The 25,244-nt window shown below is 37.5% G+C and overlaps 1 protein-coding gene across 1 annotated transcript; it reads right to left on the reverse strand.

Moving 5' to 3' along the window:
• Nucleotides 1-1,466: 1,466 nt before the first annotated feature.
• Nucleotides 1,467-22,398, reverse strand: slc7a11 (solute carrier family 7 member 11). The gene is made up of 12 exons (XM_084133977.1): nt 21,937-22,398; nt 12,787-12,913; nt 12,144-12,259; nt 11,901-12,026; nt 7,530-7,629; nt 7,411-7,455; nt 7,175-7,298; nt 6,451-6,554; nt 5,303-5,399; nt 4,731-4,880; nt 2,904-3,081; nt 1,467-2,596 (listed from the first exon to the last, which is right to left on the reverse strand). Exons 1-12 carry the CDS (start codon nt 22,220-22,222, stop codon nt 2,541-2,543), a joined length of 1,509 nt encoding a protein of 502 aa, XP_083990103.1. The 5' UTR covers nt 22,223-22,398; the 3' UTR covers nt 1,467-2,540.
• Nucleotides 22,399-25,244: the final 2,846 nt, after the last annotated feature.

The following is a 25,244-nucleotide window of genomic DNA, read 5'->3' on the forward strand; positions in this document are numbered from 1 at the left end:
ATATATATTAAAACATTTACAAAAATAAAAAATTTAAGGAAAATGTAAAAAAAAATTGTCACCATAGTTTCAGTCCATGTATCTCTATATATTGTCCGGTCCATTTGTTTGATTCAGTACACACATTCCATCTCCACGTTCCATAATTCTGCATGTGTGCTTGCTAAAAAAATCCCTTCTGATTCCTTCAAATCATCCCATTCTGTCTCTTTTATTGATCGTATTGACCTCGCTCTCAGTTCCAGTGAAGATTGTAGGGTTCCCTGCTCTTAAAATCCCATAAAAAGTGTATAACTCTACTAACCGAGCTGTATACCTCCAACTTCAGACTGTGTGAATGAACTGGTTTGTGCAGATATGCGCCTCCTCGTTTTAATGGCATTATGCCCATCCCTGGAGCTGGCCTTCTCTTGACGTTGTACTGGGCATTTGCCCAACAATGGCAGGGATATGTTCACTCGAGCGTGTTTGCGTGTGTGTGTTAGTGTTTTGGGCCAGTGCCATGATCATGGCACTCGATCCTGGTTCACCAGCTTCAACTTATTCACAAAGTCATTTGAGCTTTGTTGCCTGCAATATGGGACCCCTTGTGCTGCCAACACACACAAACACACAAACTGGTGCTGACTATAACACACAAGAACTTGCGTTGATACGATTTTGTGGGTGAAGTAATGTTTTCTTCCTCAGCCATCTCTGTTTTCTTTCTTACTATATTCTCATCTTCTCAGGACGGCTCTGTAAGCGGTTGAGGTATTAGAGGAGTAATGCAATCATTCTAGTGGAATGGATCAATCATTCTGCTCCTAGATCCCTTCCAATGCCAACAATCTACCCACACACAAACACTGTGTTGGGTTTTACATGTCTACTGTTATTTCATTGACTGGTCTCTTTCTACAACAGCAGATTCTGTGAAGTGAAACCTGTTCATTGATCAAAATCCTCACAGTGTGAAAAGAACACATTTTCTGCTTTCAACATTATATTTCCTGTCATGTCCAATCTACGGAACACTATTCACCAATACGTTCTTACCACTGTCAGGTTATGTCAGGACACCGTAGGGTCTAGATTACCACTTTCTGAGTTTTTGAATGGGATTTGATTGTAATTCTTGCAGGGAAGAACTGCTCATGTTAAATTTTGACTTGCATAAGCTTAGTGAAGTGTAATCTATAATTAATCTATAATTGCAATGTCAATGTATTGAGCAGTTTTACACCTAAACTCTATTGCGAATATGCAGAATAAATTTTGCACGCACATACGCATGGTGTATGTACAGTATGTGTGTGTGTGTGTGTGTGTATATATATATATATATATATATATATATATATGTATATATATATATATATATATATATATATATATATATATATATATATATATATATATATATATATATATATATATATATATACAACATCACAGAAACATTTTCTGAAAAAAATAGCAGAGGTAAAGTGAAATAGATTTATTTAATGTGTTTGCTTGTAGCTTTACAAAAGTTGTTTCTACTGTAGCAGTCAGTATAGTTTTACAAAATATGCATACAAAAATATACCAGTCAATGTAGAATTATCTAAAACAGTCATAATAGTATAACATAATACTGATTTAATTGAACACAGGCATAATCAAGTAGACAGGTGACCTACTAGGATATATGTGTGTGATTCAGTATTCAAACACAATGTTAATGTGCAAAATCATTACTGGCAATTCATTTGGGAATAAACTGATTATAAATACAATAAATGTTCAGGCTGAATTGGGTATTTAATTTTGAAAAAAAAAGTTGTCAAATGGTTAAAAGGCAATTCTGGAGCAATAATCAACATAAATTAGTGCACTGTGGAGTTCTCCTGCATGGTACAATAAAACAGCACTATAGGCAATAAACATACCAGATTATCCAGTGTAGCGTAATACAGAAATATCACTGTAGTGTATGTGATATGTCCTAAGTAAACTATTGGTCAGACAAGACCCTACAAGATAGCCATTATTCAGTGTTTACATGTACAGTCATGTCAGTATAACAGAATGTCAAATACATCAGTCATTGAGGAGAGTGTAACATTATGTCCAAATCCCTGTCTGAGTCACCCCTCATGGAGTGGAATCACTTATGGCGTCTGTGACACTGACGTGTATAAAGATATACTGTAGCAGTGCAAATTGAATGTGTGGCCACGGTTCTAAAACACCACAGGTGATATGCATGGACTTTATGTCAGTCACGTTAGGTTCTTCACAGCATTGGAAGATGAATATGTTGAAATGACAGTGTTGCATCTGTTTCTCAGGTGGACATTTCAGAGATTGTTTTTGCTCATTTTTGGATGTACTGAAATAGGTCTCAACTGGCTTTGCTTCAGTTGATTTTATTATTTGGATTTAGTATTGTTTTCTCCCTATTGTCAATCAGAACAGACTTTGGTCGTGACCCATCACCAGTTGAGATCTACAGTACTACAGATACTGTACAGACACAGCCACACATACATGCAAAGAGAAAAAAAGGATAAAGGTCAGTGCTCTGCAGGAACCACCTGTAGGATGATCTGTAGTGATCTGTTCACAGAGTCTGAAAAACACAAGGGAAACAAACATTAATAAGCCAACTTCACTAATTATTAGCATATGTTTTATGATATTACCATATTCTAGGTGATATGATATGGAATAAATTTCCATATGTTCCATTGTTTGTCCATAATAAGGTTCTTTTTATTCATTTCCAGAAAATATATTTCCAAGAGTTTAACACCAGTCATATAATAAAAAAAATTACCATGACAAAGTCATTATAATAATCATTCATGTGTAACTAGACAAAAATGACTTTCACGCAAAATCAGCCTTTTGCCATTTGCATTTATGTAACCTCTGACCTGAGAATTTCTGGAACCATTTGGGTTTTCTTTCGGTGTAGATGAATATGTAGTATGCGGGGATGCCAGTGAGAGAGATGGCAAAGCCAATCCCAGTATTAATTGGATCCGAATATAGGGAAAAGAAGACCATGAAGAAACAGGTGAAGGAGAAAACAGCAGGGATTATAATAGGGACCTGTGAAAGAGAAAAATACAGAGATAACGAGATATTAAAAGTATGGTGTTCTATAGAGTTTGGAAAGAGCAATAAACTGCATGTGTTTTTCAGTTGAGACTGTCTGTACTGTATAAATGTAAGCCTGTTCCTCAAATCATATGACTTTAGAAGACTTGGAATATAGTGAGTAGGCCACTTTCATAATTTTTATGGTGCTTTTGTTCCCTTTTTGAAGAGTACACCTGTTTATTTTGACCTGTACAGATAGTGTTTTGCAGAAGACAATCAAATGAGTTTGGAGCGTCTTAAGTGTGAATTTTAATTTCCTTTAAAGTGCCCCTATTATGCTATTTGAAAGGTTTCTAATTTAGTTTTGGAGGTCTCCTACAACAGGTTTACATGCATCAAAGGTCAAAAAACACTTTCATTTTCTCATTATATACATTGTACATCACCACATTTTTCAATGATTCTCAAATGACTTGTCGGATAAATCAGTCTCTCTAAATCCCCTCCTTTCCGTGAGCCTGCTCTGCTCTGATTGGCCAGATGGCCCAGTCTGATGTGATTGGTCTACCGCTTACAGCGCTTGTCAGAAGCTTGACAGTCAGTGTTAGGTAATAGTTGGCCCACAGCTATTTTGTAGAAATACTTCAGTAAGACAGTAATAACATGAGTTAGCCGGTTAGCCGGAAACTTACACAATATAAAATATAAAACACAAAATTACGTATTTTAAACACCCGGTAGACAATATATTAAATTACATCAATAATTATTCATACTTGCAGGTTGTGATTCTGAGGAGCAAGCTGGTCCAATAAACTGGGTACCTACCCATCTTTCCGGAGCAAGTGTTTTACGAATCCCGCGTTGAACGAGGGACAAGTTGTTCGCAAGCGGACAACGTATAACATAGGCGGGCATTATGCAAATGTATTTTCTAGTGACGTAGAACCGGAACGCAGTGGGATTCGATTTATAGACGACTCGTTTAAGCGGTTCCGAGTCGATTCTTTCTTTTGGGAGACAATATATTTATTGTGCACTTTCGACTTTAGAAGTTTGCAGAACGTTTAAATTCACAAACAGCTATATTACACACTGCATGAAAGGAATATTTGAAAAACCATAATAGGGACACTTTAAACAACATGTTTTGACCACTGTCAGCGATATATATAAAATCTTCAGTTTCCTATCTAAAAGGATCCATGGCCATATCATGAATTTAAATTTCATGTTTATACCCAACCCAACCTGTTCTAGTTTGTTTAGCTATACTTTTTCATCACAACAAATGAAAATACTTATATAAGACATAAAAGAGAGCGGTTCCTCATGGATCAAAAAATGTCTTGATTTTGATATGTTTTTGTTCATGGTTATTTCACAATATATTCGACAGTTAGTAACTACCAGTTGACCAATCCCAGAAAAAGGCCCCCTGAAGCAATTTAAGATTAAGTGGACAACATAACAAAGTGACAGAGTACAACTGAGATCTCAATAGCTTTCCAACTCTTGCCTCACCTCTGCTAACCTACAACTTAGAATTAAATCTACCGTATTTTCTTAACCGCTAGATATTTAACCGCTAGATCATTTGCATTAGAGATGCGTTAGACATGAGGTAACAGGCTGCCAGAACAGAAAAAAAGGGTCACCTTAAAAGGTCGTGGCATATCAGGGCGTGTGAATCGCATGTAGATGAGGCCGACCACTGCCACCCCGATAAAGAACCAGCGAAGGAAGCTCATGAAGTTCAGCAGGCTGTAGATGTCCCCTACGAAGAGGATCAGTAGTGTGATCGGATACTGAAAGAAAGACGCGCACTTTTAGTAAGGTGTACAGGCATGAAAATTACTGATATAGTAAATTAAAAGTTATATGTTATATAATTTATGCGAGTTAATGTTTATGCATATGTCAGTTAGTCAGTTATTATGTTTTTAATAATATCAATAGTACTTTGAATATTTTATATACAGTGTAAATATATATACACATTATTATTATAATTTATTTTTTTTGTAACATTTTGTATTTTTTATTAGTATATTTGTTTTTGTTTTTGTTTTGTTTTTTTCCTTTTAGGAACATATACAAAAGTCAGTTTCATAAGTAATATGTTTTTATTTTGAAGCTTTCAAAATAGCTGCAAACGGTTTTGTTCAGCTGAACAGGAGTATCAGTACAGGTGACCGTTGAGTGGGACATGTGTGTGTCTATGACTCACCAGGACAATCACAGCAGGTAATGGCGTGTGTCGGCGTATGTGAATCATAGAGAGAACTTCAGGAAGCTGACCTTCTCGAGAGGCGACATAGAACATTCTGTGGAAGAGAAACAAAATGTAAAACGTTTAAAACATCCACTGTAGAAATACGAACCAAGACATACAATCGATGTTCTTTGATTTTGAAACTTTGGATTTGAAAGGATTTGAAACTAAAGACTAAAAATGTGTCAAAGCCTAAAACAATTAACTGTGTGACCAACAATTGTTGGGTCATTTGAAAAATAATATAAAATTCATAAACTTGGTGTAATTTTCAACACCCTCTCATGGCAATTCTTAAAGGGTTAGTTCACCCAAAAATGAAAATTCTGTCATTAATTACTCACCCTCATGTTGTTCCAAACCCATAAGACCTTTTTTTTCATCTTCGGAACACAAATTAAGATATTTTTGGCGGAGTCAGAGAGCTTTCAGTTCAGTCCCTCCATTGAGAGCAACGCAATTTACACATTCAAGGTCCAAAACGGTAGGAAAGACATCATTAAAGTAATCCATGTGACTCCAGTAGTTTAACCTCAATTTTATGAAGCTACGCAAGTGCTTTGTTTGCACAAAAAACATAATTTACCCCTATATTTACAAAATAATATTATCCAAAGCACGTCAACTTCCGGTCTTGAGTCAACACAACACGCATACGTTGTGGTGCTGCCCCTACTGGATTGCAGGTCATTTTCAAGAAAGCGGTAAATACAAAAATTTTGTGCAAACAAAGCACTCACGTTGCTTCATAAAATTGAGGTTAAACCATTGAAGAATGTGTAAATTGTGATTCTCCCAATGGAGGGACAGAAAGCTCTCAGATTTCATCAAAAATATCTTCATATGTGTTCCGAAGATTAATGAATGTCTTGCGGGTTTGAAATGACATAAGGGTGAGTAATTAATGACAGAATATTCATTTTTGGGTGAACTACCCCTTAAAGTATTTTACATTTTGGTGAATTGGTGGCTAATTCATATGAATTTGTGTCATATCCCTAAATGAATTAAGCTTGTTTCCTAGTTTTTCTATAACCTTTATCGCTCTGTGTTTGACCCTTGTAAAAATCAGGTAATCTGAGACTCAAAACTGAGATGCACACCTTGAGATGGCAAATAGGCTTCCATTCATGGACCCAAAGCAAGACAGAGCTACAAAAACAGGAACTGCTACTGAGAAGTCTCCCATCAGCTTCTCTGCAAAAGTCTGTTGGGGAGGGCAGATAGATGGATAGAGAGGGAAGAGATGAAAAGTGGATGGAAGTGAGAAAGATGAACTAATTTTGTGAAACAAATAGGAAAACAACATTGATCTTCAATTTTTAGACTTGTCTGTGTTTATGAATAATCAGTGAAGTAAAAAGGCTTTATATTTTCCATAAGAGTGAGCTTGTATAGGGACACGCAAAGTGAAACAGGGTATAAATGAATGCATTACAGACGTCTAACGAGATGAGAAAGCTTTTAGAGCATTTCAGAGCCTAGCAGGAGATCTCTGCGCACGTATTCTGTTGCTGTCAGTTATTTGTGAGAGATATATGATTACTCCAGCTGAGAAACAGACAGGCATTTAGAGCCACTGGCTTTATGTAATCACATTTACTTTGGGGAGGAGGAAGGTGTTGACTATTACAGGCACTTCTGCAAATTGCTTAAACTCATTTATAAAACTAGTATCCTTTTCTTTTCTGGCTCTCTTTCTTAAATGTTCCAGTTACTGCTGCAATGAAAAACCGATAGGATCCTGGATTGTGTTAATTGAATTTAATTGGAATTTGTTAATAAATTAAGAAGTTTTGAGGTAGAAGCAGACAGGGAGTGACCCACCACAGCTACGGCATTGGAGGCTAACAGCTCTTCTGCTGACATCACGGTGTAATATGCCACGTTTATCAGTGTGTAACAGATCATTACTATCACCATGGAGATGCAGATGGCAAGAGGCACTGTCCTGGGGAATGGAAATTAACACCTAAGTCATCACTGCCGTTTGGTTTGCCATGCTAGAAACAGCTGAATTAAACATAAAACCATACAGAAATCATATTTGTTATAACACTAACCTCTCAGGATTCTCCACCTCCTCAGTCACAAAATTCAAGTAAAACCTGTAAGAGGCCAAAAATTTATTCAAATACTGTTGGCATTATTGGATTTGTGTGGAATTAAAAGGTGGACTCACCAGCCGGCATAGGCATACATTCCTGAGTAGAAGGCCAGAGGAAGTCCTGATAAGTCTACTGTGTTGACCTTAAATGCATTCTCAAAGTTTTTGGTCTCCCCTGCAGATGTAACCAGTGGTAAATGATTAGCATTGTGATAAGCTTAGACAGACTGATGTTCTCTGTAATTTTAGTTTTCCCTGAGCCAAACCTATTTCTGTTGATGGACCTTAATTTTCATTATTAATCAAAATCAGTGGTTGTCAGTGGCAGATTTAGGCGTGGGCAACATGGGCTATTGTCCATGGCGGCATATTGACGGGGACGGCACAAAAAAAAAGGAATGCGTGATCAGGGTCTTGCCACTCATTTGCACATCATGTCAATGATATGATGTCACCGTGTGGGTCAATTAACCTGGTCAGGACTTGGAGTGTGCACATGGAGAAGTAGGCTACTTTCACTCAAGTAAGTAGGAGCAAGGTTTGTTTATAAAAAAAAAAAGTTAAAAAAATGATGAGATTCCCTCGCTAAATTCCCTCTGTCTCGTTCACTCGGATGTACGTCATTGCTTACGTTGCACGAGTGCCCACTACAGGTGGAACCCTTGAAATATTTTGAAATGGAATGCCTTAAGACCTTGATCACTTGGAATATAGCTGCTATAGAGCTGATTTATTATTTTAATTATTCTTTCCTTATGAATTTGTTTTATGCACCATTTAGGTCTGTATGTATGCTTGGGCTGTTAAAAAAATATATAAACTATTAAATATAAAAATACAAAAATAACAATACAATAAACTATAACTGTGTTGAAAAAACAGTCAGCTTAAGGTAACTTAAGTTAAGTATTAAATGCGGTTAAAGTCAAAATAATGCCAATATCATTGACTTGAGTTGTGTGGGGTGTTAAATTTTTCCTTTCCTCGCTACCTTTCCTCACCACTCAGCTCCACCCCCCTTTAAGCCAGGGACACACCAAGCCGACGGTCGGCCACCGGGCCGTTTTTGAACGACATCTGACTTTGTTTTTCCAGTATGTTCCACACCGTTGGCTCTAGTCGGATGCTGTCGGGCTTTTGTTTGGCTTAATTTTTTTTAAATAATTAAAATGCAAGATGCCCTGTTGAAATATGTGAGATGTATGGTTTATTTAAACTGCAACAAATGTGAGGGGAAGAAAGAATTCCGCATAGGAATCCTAGGATACACCTGTGCATCCTCACTCATAGCTTCTCTGGAAGCTTCCTCACTCCTCGTTCATTGCGTCCTCGTGGAGAAATTAGAGAATTCAGATGTCCTTCAACTGTTAGACTTAAACATCATCACTATATATATATATATATATATATATATATATATATATATATATATATATATATATATATATATATATATATATATATATATATACACTGTATATATATGAAGAGTTCAGATGCAAAAGCCTCTAAGTGCCATCTGAAATTTTCTTCTAGAATGATAATTTTTATAAAGCTTGTATATTTAAGTTCAATAATTTTAGCTTGATAAAAATTATCATTCTAGAAGAAAATTTCAGATGGCACTTAGAGGCTTTTGCATATGAATTCTTCATATATATATATATATATATATATATATATATATATATACACAGTGAGGAAAATAAGTATTTGGTACAGTAGCCTTTGTTTGCAATTACAGAGGTCAAACGTTTCCTGTAGTTTTTCACCAGGTTTGCACACACTGCAGGAGGGATTTTGGCCCACTCCTCCACACAGATCTTCTCTAGATCAGTCAGGTTTCTGGGCTGTCGCTGAGAAACACGGAGTTTGAGCTCCCTCCAAAGATTCTCTATTGGGTTTAGGTCTGGAGACTGGCTAGGCCACGCCAGAACCTTGATATGCTTCTTACAGAGCCACTCCTTGGTTATCCTGGCTGTGTGCTTCGGGTCATTGTCATGTTGGAAGACCCAGCCTCGACCCATCTTCAATGCTCTAACTGAGGGAAGGAGGTTGTTCCCCAAAATCTCGCAATACATGGCCCCGGTCATCCTCTCCTTAATACAGTGCAGTCGCCCTGTCCCATGTGCATAAAAACACCCCCAAAGCATGATGCTACCACCCCCATGCTTCACAGTAGGGATGGTGTTCTTGGGATGGTACTCATCATCAGAGCATGTGAGCGGAGTTGAGCGGGAGCGAGCGGGGAGCGGGAGCGGGAGCGGGCGGATCTTGGACAGAGCGCAGAGCGGCATTTTTAAAAGGACGGAGCGTCACCTTATTTCCCGCTCCAATTTCGCTCCAATTTCGCTCAGCTCACACCACGAGTCTGAAGCATGCTCAGTCAAACCTAAACCAGGATCCATCTGTCTTGCACAGTCATCAACAGTAGACTATTTTCAGTCAAAACTCGGCTCAATAATAGAGTTCAAAAAGTAGGCTACTTCAAAAAGGAAAATGAGAAGTCATACAGGTCAGGTGTACTATTAATATAACTAACTAACAATGATAATGTGGTACAAGAAAACGAATGTGGAGACATCGTTTCAGTCAGCAAAGATTCATTTTGGAATCTCAAAAGACACATCTCTCGAAAACATGAACGTGAGCTACGCGAACATGCTGGGAAGAAAACAAAAGGTTAGCAAATTGAATACGGTAACTTGTAACAAAGTGTAAATTAAATATAGCGTAATATTCAAACAAATTTATTTTTTCATTCAAGTAGACCTAATGGTTCGTTTTATTTAGCCGAATTTGTGTCGTCCGTAATAATATTTATATTATTAGGACCATTTATTAGTTTAATTTTACAGCAGTTTGTGTGTATGGAAGCCAATTTAAATTTTAATCGTGCGCGTTGCGCAAAAGTTCACTTATCAAAATTCTGGCCTTATAGTTAATTTACTTTTAAAAAATGTATGCATATTTTTGTTTATATAATTTTTATTTATATTATTAGGCCCATTTATTCGTTTAATTTTACAGGACTTTTTGTGTAGGCTATATTCCTTCTTACATAGGCCTGTAATTTGAAATAAAACATTTCAATTTGAAAAATGTTGTTACTCATTAGTTCTTTAGGAGGTAAGGCTGTGGTCTAAGCTAAAAGTGATATAGCCTACATGTAGATTTTTTTCCTTTTTTGGAGCGAGCGGGGGGCGATTTGATTGGAGCGCGAATTGAGCGCTGAGCGATAATGAGCGGAGCGGCCTGATGTAGCTTTGAGCGGGGGAGCGGAGGGGTGAACAGTTCCGTGAGCGATGAGCGGAGATTCTCACCGCTCCACTCCGCTCACATGCTCTGCTCATCATTCTTCTTCCTCCAAACACGTTTAGTGGAATTATGACCAAAAAGTTCTATTTTGGTCTCATCTGACCACATGACTTTCTCCCATGACTCCTCTGGATCATCCAAATGGTCATTGGCAAACTTAAGACGGGCCTTGACATGTGCTAGTTTAAGCAGGGGAACCTTCCGTGCCATGCATGATTTCAAACCATGACGTCTTAGTGTATTACCAACAGTAACCTTGGAAACGGTGGTCCCAGCTCTTTTCAGGTCATTGACCAGCTCCTCCCGTGTAGTTCTGGGCTGATTTCTCACCTTTCTTAGGATCATTGAGACCCCACGAGGTGAGATCTTGCATGGAGCCCCAGTCTGAGGGAGATTGACAGTCATGTTTAGCTTCTTCCATTTTCTAATGATTGCTCCAACAGTGGACCTTTTTTCACCAAGCTGCTTGGCAATTTCCCCGTAGCCCTTTCCAGCCTTGTGGAGGTGTACAATTTTGTTTCTAGTGTCTTTGGACAGCTCTTTGGTTTTGGCCATGTTAGTAGTTGGATTCTTACTGATTGTATGGGGTGGACAGGTGTCTTTATGCAGCTAACGACCTCAAACAGGTGCATCTAATTTAGGATAATAAATGGAGTGGAGGTGGACATTTTAAAGGCAGACTAACAGGTCTTTGAGGGTCAGAATTCTAGCTGATAGACAGGTGTTCAAATACTTATTTGCAGCTGTATCATACAAATAAATAGTTAAAAAATCATATATTGTGATTTCTGGATTTATTTATTTTTTGATTATGTCTCTCACAGTGGACATGCACCTACGATGACAATTTCAGACCCCTCCATGATTTCCAAGTGGGAGAACTTGCAAAATAGCAGGGTGTTCAAATACTTATTTTCCTCACTGTATATATATATATATATATCGGTATGATATGTTTTTTTTAAGTGATCAAAAGTGTCAGTAAAGATGTTTATAATTTTACAAAAGATTTATTTCAAATAAATGCTATTCATATATATATATATCAGCATCAATACATATATATATTTGCATTTCGTGCATTTAACTCTTATTCAAGAAGCAAGAAGCATAATATAAACTAAATACCTTTGAAGAGTAGGTATAATCCTGGAACAATGATAATGGCAAATGCGAGCAGCTTGCTGAACGTGAGGAAGATCTGGATTCTGGCAGTCCAGCTTACACTCATGCTGTTTAGATACATTGCCATGGCTGCAATGAAAAGGAATATACATTATCTCAAAATTAATATGGCACACATAAACCAGGCCATAAAGATGGTATACATACTGTAATCAAGCAGCCAAAATACTTAGCCAAAAAGCCTACTGAATCCGATTGCTGTGGCCAATTTAATGGCAGTCTCAGGAACTCCACATGGCATGAAGATGGGCTCTAAAATATAGCGGCCAAATGCCAGAGCGATCACAGCAAAACCTGCAGGTCTTCAAGATGAGAAAATTAACAATGAGCACTCAGTGTACTGTACTGGACATCATGTAATCTCTCGTAAAACACTGTTCCAAAGTAAGGTAGAACAATCTATGTGATAAATCATGATTGTAATAGAACCTCTTTTCTTGCATTTTTCTGTTATAATCAGTGAACCACTTCACTTGTACATGAACATGTTTTGTGCTCTCCTTCACGTGAAGCTTGTTTGCTTTCAAACTACATCTACAGATGTTACTCTTGGCGGTGTTGTGATTGTTACATATGAACCTGGACTGAATCCAGCCCTTGATTCTTTGCATGAGTCTCCCCACAATGGCTTGTTCATTGTCATAAGGCACTTTATCTCTGGTTTTTATTCCATGCCTACTGGAGCCCAGCAGTAATATTGAGAGAGAACCTTCATCGGGCAGAGTTTGCTTGTGTTTATTTGAGGCGTTTAAGGGATTTTGTTTGTTTATTCTAGCAGTGCCCCAGAGACCTGTCAATGAAGACAGAAGATGAATAAGTATTTACTGACCTTATGGCAATCATGTCAGCCCACAATCGCACAAAAGCCACTTGTGGACCAAATGCCTCCAGAATGTACGTGTAATGGCCACCAGACTTTTTAATACAGGTACCCAGCTCAGCATATGATAGAGCACCTGAAAAGGACAAAAAGGAAGAGCTATAGGTGAATAACTTGATACTTTAGCAAAATAACAGTGGCTGGACAAAGGCAAGTCGTGGAGAGCGAGTGCCATAACCATGGGCGTCGGAAGAAAAAAAAAAGTGGGTGGGTCCTCCCCCAGAAAAATGTTACTGGAGTAAATACCATTTCATGTATTCTGGTGCCTTTTAATTAAAACAAGTAAACTAAACTCCACGTCACGTCGGGCGGTTCTTTGCCTCCACGTCGTGCATTAAATGCACAGCTATCCGTGGATTATCCCGCTAATACCATGGTCATTTGCCAGCAATGACAACTTAAAGCTGTTATTGATGTTTGCGACGCAGTATTTGACTGAAGGGTACAACGGGCGGTTACTTTCGTCAGTTGCGGCTCGTTGAGAAATATAATGTAGCGATTCAGCGGAAATGGAGTTTAGGGAATTCCTCAAGTGGAATGGATTTGACTGACGGCGAACAGACAAATGCGAAATAGAGAAATTTGAAATAGAGACGGTAAAAGTAAGTGGGTCCAATATCATTGGTCTTAAAAAGTGGGTGGGTCTTGTCCCACCCATATACAATGGTTCCGACGCCCATGGCCATAACTATTCAGAAAGGTGGCACGATTTACACAACACCTGCAAAGCAACCCTCATAGCACATGGTTAAGTCATTTCATTAAGACCATCTGTTCTCTCTCAGAGAGTGCAGTTACACAACACAAGCTCTTTATAGTTCTGTGCATTTTAACATTTTAATGAATACTCTGTTCAAATCAAAGCCCTTCTTCACTCGCAGCCCTTGACTTGTGAGCTTCAAAAGGTAAATGTAAAGAGAGCTCTAAAATACAAGGCCCACCAGGAAAGATCAAAATGTAGATTTCAACTGAGAGAAATTGTGGATGAATGGACAGGTTTTTTTTTTTAATGGGCAGCTCAGCTTTTACTCAAAGCATGTGGGCTGCAGCACACAAAAGAAAGCTGACAAGTGTGAAATGACTCCTGGCATACACATGAATAAACAAACTGTCAAACAATGCTCTTCTTATACACAAACTAATTCTTCTTCGACACATACACAAAGCCATCAACCTCCATGGTGACAGACCGCGCTCTCCTCACCATCAAAGTGCGGCGTAAGACAATATCAGCCTCTATTGTGCACGGACACACACATTAGGCATTAGAGGGGCCCTCTGATCAGGTTCTTCACGCATAGCCTTAAATTCTTGCTTGCCGAATATCAGTAAAACCTGAACTTCTTTTTAATGTAATGAATTACTGTTCAAAATAGTGTTTATATCGGAACTTATAGTGGAGTTCGAGAAATATTTGGGTTCTTGAGTTAATGGAAAGCCAATTAGTTAAATCATGAAAGTATGTAATAATAAAAAAAAATATTTAAAAATAAAAACAATAAAAATAAAACACTTAAAAAATGGGTATAACTTTATAGTTACAATATACAATACAATATAGTCCAAATCTATAGTCCAATTCTCACTATTTACTAGTTGCTTATTAGCATGCATATTACTAGGTTGACCATATTCTACATCCCTTAATCCAGGGGTGTAACATCATTTTTAAAGTGGGCCAGATTCAATGTTGTGGACACTACTGTGGGGCTTGATTTCTTCATTATATATATTAATAATATTAGCCTACATGTTGGGTCTCTTGAAAATGCACATGTGACAGTAGCTTGAGTTGGGACACAGATGTAAACTTATTTTCATTAACACAAAAAGTAAAATTTGTAAATTTTTAACAACCTCATTTTTAAAGGGTAAAATTTAGTCAAGTCAAGTCATCTTCATTTATATAGCGCTTTCAACAATGTAGACTGTTCCAAAGCGGCTTTACAGTGATAATAGGAAATTAAAGTAACAGAGATTGTTTTGGCTTTATAGCAGCTCTAAAATAAAGTTATTGTCCAGCTAAAGTTAGTTTTGATTGATTCACTTCCGTCGTAACGATCATTAGTTATTGACTTAGGGGCCGCTAACATGACACCGTTTTAACAGAAAACTCTTAAGTTCTCTCTGCGCAAAATTTAAAAATGCGAACCTGTGAGAACGCTGATGTGCACATTGTATTACGAGTTCAATCTATAGGTATGTGCATTTGAATATATGTGCGCAGGCGTATTGTGCGCAGGCGTGTAGTGCGCAGGCGTGTAGTGCGCATGCGTGGAGTCCTTCCCTACAAACCAACCCTCAACAAACTACTTGTCTGGCCTTAAAATTTATAATAAAGAATTGTATCGCTTCTGCGTAGCCACGCGAACCGGATTTATCCCGACAACGCTTTATCTGTAAAGAGGTAAAGGGAGGGGAGGGAGGCCTTCACAGGGGAGAGACTAGTTGACACTTCAGGACTGCATTGTCGTCGCATCCAGGCACAGGTCCTTAATAAGATCTGGATACGGCCTGGATCCGGCAGTCTGCGTTAAACCTCGGGATAAACAGAGAGACTAATATTAGCGTAGACGCCATACTTCTTATGATGTAACGAGTACATCAGGATTTATGGGAAGTGTTCCCGGTTCCGGCTGACCTAATCAATGCAGCCTAACATTGAATTATGAACAATAATGTGCTAGGTCAAAGAGATGTGTTTTTAGTCTAGCTTTGAACTGACAGAGTGTGTCTGCTTCCCGGACAATGTCAGGAAGACTGTTCCAAAGTTTTGGTGCTAAATAGGAAAAGGATCTACCACCAGCAGTCGATTTTGATATTCTAGGTATTATCAACTGGCTTGAATTTTGAGATTGCAATAGAACAATTAGTTCATGCGTTCATGACATCAAGGCTAGATTATTGTAATGCTCTTATGGGTGATAAGAGCCTTACAATAATCTAGCCTTGATGTCATGAACGCATGAACTAATTGTTCTGCATTTGTCAATGAGAGCATATGACGTAATTTAGATATATTTTTAAGATGGAAAAATGCGGTTTTACATATATTAGACACGTGACTTTCAAATGAAAGATCTGGGTATCAAAGAGCACACCCAGGTTCCTAACCGACGATGAAGACTTGACAGAGCAGCCATCAAGTGTTAGACAATATTCTAGGTTATTACGCGAGGAAGTTTTTTGTCCAATAATTAGAATCTAAGTTTTTTCAGAATTAAGTAGTAGGAAATTACTAGTCATCCAATTTTTTATATCAGCTATGCATTCCGTTAATTTTGTGAATTGGTAAGTTTCGTCAGGGCGTGAAGAAATATAGAGCTGAGTATCATCAACATAACAGTGAAAACTAATTCCATGCTTCCTAATGATATCTCCCAAGGGTAGCATGTACAGAGTGAACAGCAACGGTCCTAGTACTGAGTCTTGTGGTACTCCATACTGAACTTTTGATCGATAAGACATCTCTTCATTTACTGCTACAAACTGATAACGGTCAGATAAGTATGATTTAAACCATGCTAATGCAATTCCACTAATTCCAACATAATTTTCGTGTCTGTTTAAAAAAATGTTGTGGTCAATAGTATCAAAGCAGCACTAAGATCGAGTAACACTAATAGCGAGACACAACCAACACGATCGGATGATAAGAGCAGATCATTTGTAACTCTAATGAGAGCTGTTTCAGTACTATGGTACGGTCTAAATCCTGACTGAAAATCCTCGCAGAGACTATTTCTTTCTAAAAAGGAACATAGTTGTGAGGATACCGCCTTTTCTAGTATCTTTGACAGAAAAGGTAGATTCGAGATTGGCCTGTAATTGACTAATTCTGTATGATCAAGTTGTTGTTTTTTAACAAGCGGTTTAATCATAGCCAGCTTAAAAGTTTTTGGTACGTATCCTAATGACAAAGATGAATTAATGATATTAAGAAGAGGATCTATGACCTCTGGAAGCATCTCTTTCAGTAGCTTACTTGGTATAGGTACAAATATTAAATATAGGTATTAAATATTCTTTCTTGTTTTTGTAATTTGCCCTATATTTTATTACTCCTTTAATATTTAATACGTGTCTATTTTAATAATATAATAAAATTCGATATGAATATCCCATGTTTCTGCCACAATACCATGTTTACAGTAGTGTTACTACTGTAAATCTATGGTAGCCTAAATATTTGTGAATTGAAAAGTATGCTAACTGGATTGTTTTCGCAGTGTTTCTCTTGTTTTCAGTGTCAGTGTTGCTGAGAATGCACACACACACAGCGCTGGTTTCATCTGGCTTTTAACTAGTGATATGTTTGTATGGAGACATCTGCGCAAAATTCGAATGCTTCTCACTGGATCTCGCTGCGCTGTTTAGTGATTGCGTGTGAATTTTAAAGTGTGACAAAAAGATCAAATATTTTGTTTATCGGTCATGTAACCATTAACCAACATCCGAGAACTGTGAACATGTACATGTGTTGTTAAAGTCATCCTGTAGTCAATAATTATATCCCTTATAAAACTCATCTTTGATAAAAAAAAATGACATTTTAAATGTTTTTCCCTGTGAAAAAAACAAATGTATTTGTGACTTAAAAAAGATTGAATGTTACTCTATAGGCCCTTGCTTTGTTTAGTAGCCGCAGAACAATCACACAATGTTGTCGCGCTTTACAACGTCGGGCCAAGCGGCAACCTCCCTGTCTCTCTCTTGAAACCAAATCTGTATCTCCCCCATGTTAAAATACCCAACTTTACAGCAGAAAAAAAACACATTTACAGCCTGGTGCAAAAAGTGGCTTTGGTCTATATAGCTTATTTTTCCCTTCATGACAACTGTGAGGGGGGTGAATTTTTTTATAACTCATCCGTTTAAATTATATTAAGCCTTAATATTAATTTCTGCATAATTAAGGGATTCCCGCTGCTGTGGTCATTAGTCATCATTAGCCGTTTGTCTGCTGTCTGTTAGCCGTCATGTTACCTCAGTTCATTGTCTGACTGTAAAAATAAATAAATTCGGGAGTGATGCGCTGCCAAGATGGCGACGGTCGGCCACGCCCACTTTAGGCTTCAAAAACGGTCTTCAGAAACCTACAGGTGACGTCACGGACACTACGTCCATAATTTTTACAATCTATGCGTCGGACACATAACGGTAATTAATATGATTAGCCTTTTGCTTGACTATCAAACAGCTAATGTTAAACAAACCATGTTCGTCCTGTTCGCCATCTCAGTCTGCCTTCTAAAGATCAGTAAGTTATCCATGCTTAGTTTGAACAACTTAGAACGTCAGTGGAGAAAGGCATATAATTTTATCATAACATCATTACATACATACATAATTCACCCGCTATATTACTAAATGTACATGATTTTTCATATCAACAGAAAAATATACAGGGAGAACCTGGCTTCTCTTTAGACTCCCCTGCTTCAGAGCGGTCATAGTTAATGATATGCTAAAGCCTGCCTGCACGTTGACGTGATTGGTTACAGGGTAGTTTCTGATGTAAGAAACGCCCATGATTTCAAACTGCATTTTTGAGACTTTCTTTTCTTTTTTTAGGAGAAAATACTCAGCAATGGTGTTGACTTATGTATTTGCACATGATTTGTCTTAAAGCATATTAAAAATACCGCATATACATATAGGCTAAACAACATTAAAAACTTGATTTTCACCATAGAAAATTATTTCACTTTAAATTATTGAAATATTCACTTGAAATTTCAGGGGGTATTTCAAGTTAATATTTTAGGCCTAACAAAAAATGTTTGGAAATCCTTGTGTTAACAAATTGAACCTTATTGTAAAGTGTTACCAAATATTTCATGATTCATTTAAAGAATAGGCTACTTTTTAGTTTGATGTAATATAATGCATAATCTAGTACCTCACACCTCATGATTCTGAGTAATGTTTTTTTTTATGTTTTTTTTATCTGACTCAGAGCTGCCTAACTTAGGCTATCTAAATAATTTTGCAATGTACACAATGAGCAACTTAAGCAAGACAATGCTTTCCATCTGCTATTTGAACAAATGCAGCTTTATCCATAGTGCCAAATTTTCAAATGTGATTACAATCATCCAGTTCTCCTTTTTTAACTAGCAGTTCTCTTATAATAAAATAAATGACAGTAAGCAGACGTGAGAGTGCACAGACAACATGAACCTTAGTTCACCCAAAAAAATAGAACTCTGCCATCATTTACAATGTTCACCCTCATGTCTTTTAAAACCTGTGTGACTTTCTTTTTCTTGCTGTAGAATACAAAAGGAGAAGTTTAGCTGAATATTCATGTCAAGACTTTAGTAAATACTGTCTTAAGTTTCACTGTTCTTCACACAAAGCTAACAAATGGTATCAGGAAACTTGCTTTTTTGGTGCCTTTTTGTCATTTTTGGACAGCCCCTTGTCCCAATCCACTTTAATTGTGTGGAAGAGAACAGGGTAATACTTTATTTTACAGTGTCCCTGTTACATGTTACATGTACTTACCATAGTAATAATTATGCATGATTACATGCAACTGACAAATCCTAACCCTATAGTAACCCAGCTAGAATTTTTTTGTTCTAAAAATGTTCTGAGAACATTATCTTGAAATGTTCGAATAATGTTTTCAGCGGGTAGTTTTATTTTAGTTCCCAGAATGTTCTCGTAAAAGGTAGGAAAACATTCTCTAAAAACATTCTAAAAATGTTTAATGATAACATTGTTGGAACATTATTCCCTAATGTTCTTATAACATTTTTAGCGGGTAGTTTTATTTAAGTTCCCAGAATGTTCTCCTAAAAGGTAGGAAAACATTCTCTAAAAACATTCTAAAAATGTTTAATGATAACATTGTTTAATCCTCTGTCCAACGCAACACTTTGCTAACATTGGCACAATTCTATACAAGTTGCAACATATACCCCAGGTTTCACAGGCAAGGTTTAAGCCTGTGGTCCCAGACTAAAATGCACGTTTGAACTGTTTTACCTGAAAGCAACTTGCACTGACATATCTTAAAATATGTCAGTGCCATTGTTTTGTCTCAAGATGCACACCAGTAATGTTTCTTTTTTCTTATTTCTAAGGCACATTTTTTAAAGCTAATTAAATGCACTAAGGCCTAATCCTGGCTTAATATAAACTCTGTGAAACCGGGTCTGGGTTAGAAATTAAGGGTTAAGGTTATAACCCTAACTCTAACCCTAACCCTTGTCTACAGACTTTTATTTAAGCAAAGAGTATTTTAGCAAAGAGTGTTTGTATGGATTGTCCCTAATTAAGCTAGAGCTATTGGTGCATTCAAGTCATGTCATAAAGATCGTATTTACAAGTTGAACGCCAACACAATGATGAGAATATGAGTAGGAAGCTCAGGATTTTCTTTAACCCCGATCTTGAAGATTTAGGGGTGTGTCAGTGAGAAACATTGTGGAATACCACTATACTTAGGTATTCAGCAGTGACATTGTCAGGCTTTTTTACAATGAAGTATATTGCCTGCACAAAATATGATAGCATTATAATATAACAATATAATATGTGATGATAAAGTTTACAGTGGCTTCATTAATTTAAAACATAAAAAAAAAAATGTAAAACCTCATGAATACAAACTTCCCAGGACTTAAACGCACCATATGTTCCATCGTGAACCCTGTTGGCCTGCTGTCTGACCAGCAAGCTCAATTTAACAATAATTGTGTAGTTTGATTGCTAAATGTTACATTTAAAATGTTCTAGTTTTGTTAACGTCACATTACAAGAACGTTTTATAAAAAACACTCATCATCTCAGGTCTCAGTGATATCCTCAAAACATTTTACGAACGCTGATTTGATAATGTTCCACCTCTGTTATTATGGAACATTGTGCCAATGTTTTACTGAGAACATTATATAATCTGTTATCTCAACAACATCCTCAAAACATCCTCAAAATGTTACATTTGAAATGTTCTAGTTTTGTTAACACATCACATTACAAGAACATTTTATAAAGAACATTCAACATCTCATCTCTCAATGATATCCTCAAAACATTTTCCTAATGTGACAGAGAGAATGTTCTTCTTTTGTTTTTATGAAACATTGGGACAATGTTATATTGAGATCATTGTACAAACTTTAACATGAACAACATTCCCAAAATATGCTCAAAATGTTGCAAGTAAAATGTTCTAATTGTGTTAACTCGTCACATTAGAAGAACGTTTTATAAAGAACATTCAACATCTCATCTCTCAATGATATCCTCAAAACATTTTCCTAATGTGACAGAGAGAATGTTCTTCTTTTGTTATCATGAAACATTGGGACAATGTTTTATTGAGATCATTGTACAACTTGTTACCTCAGAAACATTCCCAAAACATCCTTTGAATGTTGCAGTTCAAATGTTATATCTTAGTTTACATTTAACGTTATAGGAACATTTTTTAAAATGAGAAAACATCCTTAAAATATTCGTTAAACATTACATTCAAATGTTTTCTTCAGAACATTAACCAAACTTGTAGGGATTGTAAGCCAAAGTTCTAAGAACGTTCCCTGCTAGCTGGGAAGTACATGTAGTTAATTAATGTTACTCAGTTCTTAAATATATAATTACACTGTAACAATGACACCTTAAAAAAGGTAACCGAGAACAGCTGAAACCTGCTAAATGTCTCCTGTTTGGAATGTCATGAGAGTAAAGTAAATGACAGAATTTTCATTTTGGAGTCATCAATCCTTTTAACAACACTCATTTCCTTTCAGTGAGTAAAGTGGTGTGTCATCATGAATTATTGTGACATCAGTGCTGCTGTTAGGTAAGCCACAATTTCAAAACCGCAAACTAACGGTTAAGAAAGCGTCTGTACAGTTACTCAGAATCTAGTTAAAATCCAGTTCTGTTGATTAGCCTACATCAGGAACTAAGAACTAAGAAATCTGTACCAGGTGAGTGGGTGAGATATTTAGGTCATTTGTTAAAACTGAATAATGTGTGTGGAAAAAGATAATGCGATTGTGAGCCCGTGTGTGAGAGCATATGCACATGTTAACACACTCATGTTTGCATATGATAAGCTATGTTATGTGTGACACTCACCGAAAAGAGAGAGAATCCCACAGGCAATCCACACCACCAGTGACATTCCCACACTGCCAGAGTTCTTCAGAACTCCCTTCGGAGAGATGAATATTCCTGCTCCAATGATCGTCCCAATGATGATAGAGATTCCTCGGAGCAGGGTCACCTTCTTCCCCAGTTCCACCTTCTCCTTGGGGGCTCCGGCGTGGGGGGCTCCATTTGATTCGAGACGGTCTTTCTCTCCAAAATTACTTGGAGTCGGATCCCCATTGGGATAGGGAACTGACACAGTCCTTCTGGGCATCTTGTTCACTCACTCACAAACACACACACATTGACTCTCTCACTCACAGTCTAGTGTGCCTCCCCTTGCCAGTAGCACGTGAGAGGCCTGAGCAGAAGGTGTTCTCAAAGTAAAGCAAACTTCTGATACGCTGTGACAAGTCTAAACAAATGCAATGTAAAGTGGCTTCTCCCTCCTCTTTTTCTCTCTCTCATCTGCCTTTTTAGTGTCTCAAACACTCCCCTTTTCTCTCATTTACTCTTTGTATTCCTTTGTTCATATTATCCTGTAATTTACTACATATTATGTGAGTAAAGAGGGTATTTCTTGTTGTGGTTAGTGTAGCCCAGATTCATGACGCTTTAGCAGTAGTATCCGATTCTCACATTTCCTCGTGTGACATGCAGATCATACAAAGGCATCTGGCACTCACTTTAAACACTTGCTGTTTTCTCTAGTTCTTTCAAAGGCCCTTGTTTCACTGCACTTGTTATAGACGTGTTCTGATTAGCAAGTGAGCAGACTAATAGACTGATAACTCCTGTTTCTGGGATTGTGGACTGACTGTGTGATCTTTTTGTCATACTTAATGTTGGTAATGAAGCTGAATGTAGGACAAACCACATGTTACTGTAGTTACTGTGTGTGTGTGTGTGTGTGTGTGAGGGAGAGAGAGAGAGAAAGGGGGTGGAGGTAAGTTTGTGCGCGCGTGTGTGTGTGTGTGTGTGTGTGTGTGTGTGTGTGTGTGTGTGTGTGTGTGTGTGTGTGTGTGTGCGCGCTTTTAGACAAAGCAATTTCAGTCAAGCCTGATACAGTGTTCTGTAAATAAGAATGAAGACGGTGGGAGGCTGATGTAACATTACATCAGATCCACTCAATAGATTCAGTGTTGTGAATCCATCAACTTATGATCTCACTTTTTGAATCATAATGACTGTGCAAAAATTACAATAGTTGTGGCTTCACTTTTGTAATTAATTATCTGTAATGTTACTTTCTTTTGTGAGTATATGTTTCACTCTTTAAAAAATAAAAACTTAATGATGTAACAGAACCTTTTATGTTTTACAAAGAACTTTTAAAGTTGTTTAAAATTATACAAAATAATGAATGTAAATTGCAGAATAAAACCAGTAATTGTATTCTGAAAAAAAAATTCTTATGCTCACCAAGATTGCACATATTTGATCAAAAATACAGTAAACACAGTGAAATATTATTTCATTACCCGTTTTTTTTTTTTTTTTTTTTTTTTTTATACTTTAAACTGTGATAACAAGGATTCATTTTCAGCAGCAATTACTGGAGTCTTTAGAGTTACATGATCCTTTAATGCTCAAGAAACATTTCCTATTATGGCACCGGCAGAGTAGCCTGGTAATACCAAACTTCGCTTTGCTTCGTAGACAGAGTCTGGCATGGCATAATTGAAAAGCGTTTTCTTTCTCGCGGGGGGGCGCTTGTCTGAAGTTTAAAATCATTGGTTACCCGTAAGCCAATCACATAACGTTTGGTTATGGCGTGTGTTATGCGCATGCTCAGCCGCATCTAACTTCCACTGTAAACACATGTATGATGCGAAAACAAAACCATCGAGCGAAATACCGGAGTGAACATGGCTGTGAATGACTTTTGCAGATTATGTGAAGTAAATTCACGGTACAATCAGTGTCTACGTCGTCACGGCTCTCAGCCCGCCCTCTGTTCGTTGATTGGCCGGCTGTTTTCAGGCCGGAGGAAAACGGAAAGCTATTACGCTGTCTCAGACTGAGTACAGAAGCGAAATGAAATTGAGCGGAAGTACGAAGTCTGACGTAGTCAGGCTACCGGCGGAGGTGCGTCAGGCAGAAATGCTTTGCAGGTATTCTTCGTACTTATGCTTACAACTAGTGTTGAAAACAGTTGTCTTTTCTGTCACTTTTGGAATAAATAAAAAATAAAGGTGTGTGCGTGCGTGCGATTGTGTGTGTGTGTGTGTGTGTGTGTGTATGTAGCGGGTAGGGTGGTTGAGATGGGAAGTGTAGCTTGAAGGCCTGCCCACTGACACTGACACTGATTATTTGGATCAGGTGGCATAATTGACGTGTCCCTTTAAATGTGTCGTGAGACATGAACAGGAGAACATTAGTGCGGTGTGAGTTAAAGAGTGAGCCTCTTGGAGTATCAGCTGTGCAAACGGGAGAACGTGAGTCTTTTTGGAAGGTTACGCCTATCTGTCTTTAACACTAAACTCATTCCCATTGAGAAGTGTCTAACACGGCCCATTGTTTGTTTGTAGCTCGGCCTGGTGTCTGTGCGTATGGTGACCAGTAAATGGTACACGCAGTTACGAGTCTACAGAAACTTTGCTCGCATTATAGCGAGTAGTGAGTCTACACAGGTTTGCAGCAAAGTAAGTGTACTGGCCCTTTTTCTTCTAGACGTAATGTGTAGTGTTTATAGCGCTGATCGTTTTCTGCCTGATATTGCCTATGAATAGAAGCAACGCTGGCGAGAGTGTGCACAGCTATTAGTCATCCACACCGTTAAACTTTATTGTTACGGTGCATATAGCTCTAATTCATCTAGGCTGGTTTCAAAAACGTAAGTTCATTTAACCCTTTTTTTTGTTATCTTTCAATCAGAGATCTACCGTATTTTCCGGACTATAAGTCGCACTTTTTTTCATAGTTTGGCTGGTCCTGCGACTTATAGTCAGGTGCGACTTATATATCAAAATTAATTCAGACTGAGATGAAAACATTACCGTCTACAGCCACGAGAGGGCGCTCTATGGCGGAGTTGTTCAGAAGCGACACCAAGGATGAAGAAAATTCAATGGATTCAGTGATGTGGAATGAGATCGCGGGTGCTTGGTGAACTTGTTTACTGCTTTACTTGCTTGTTGGACTCACTGGCTTATGTTAATTTAGCCTATTCAGCCTCCCAGGTATATGTTCTTTATGCTATTGTGTAGCTGAATAACTGTTAGTGTGTTGTGTTAACACACCGGACACCTACTCAGCCTGTTGTTCTGTGTGCTACTGTGTAGTTGAATAACTTG

The sequence above is a fragment of the Abramis brama genome, assembly GCF_963993115.1.
Source record: "Abramis brama genome assembly, chromosome: 13".
In the NCBI taxonomy this organism is placed as follows: domain Eukaryota; kingdom Metazoa; phylum Chordata; class Actinopteri; order Cypriniformes; family Leuciscidae; genus Abramis; species Abramis brama.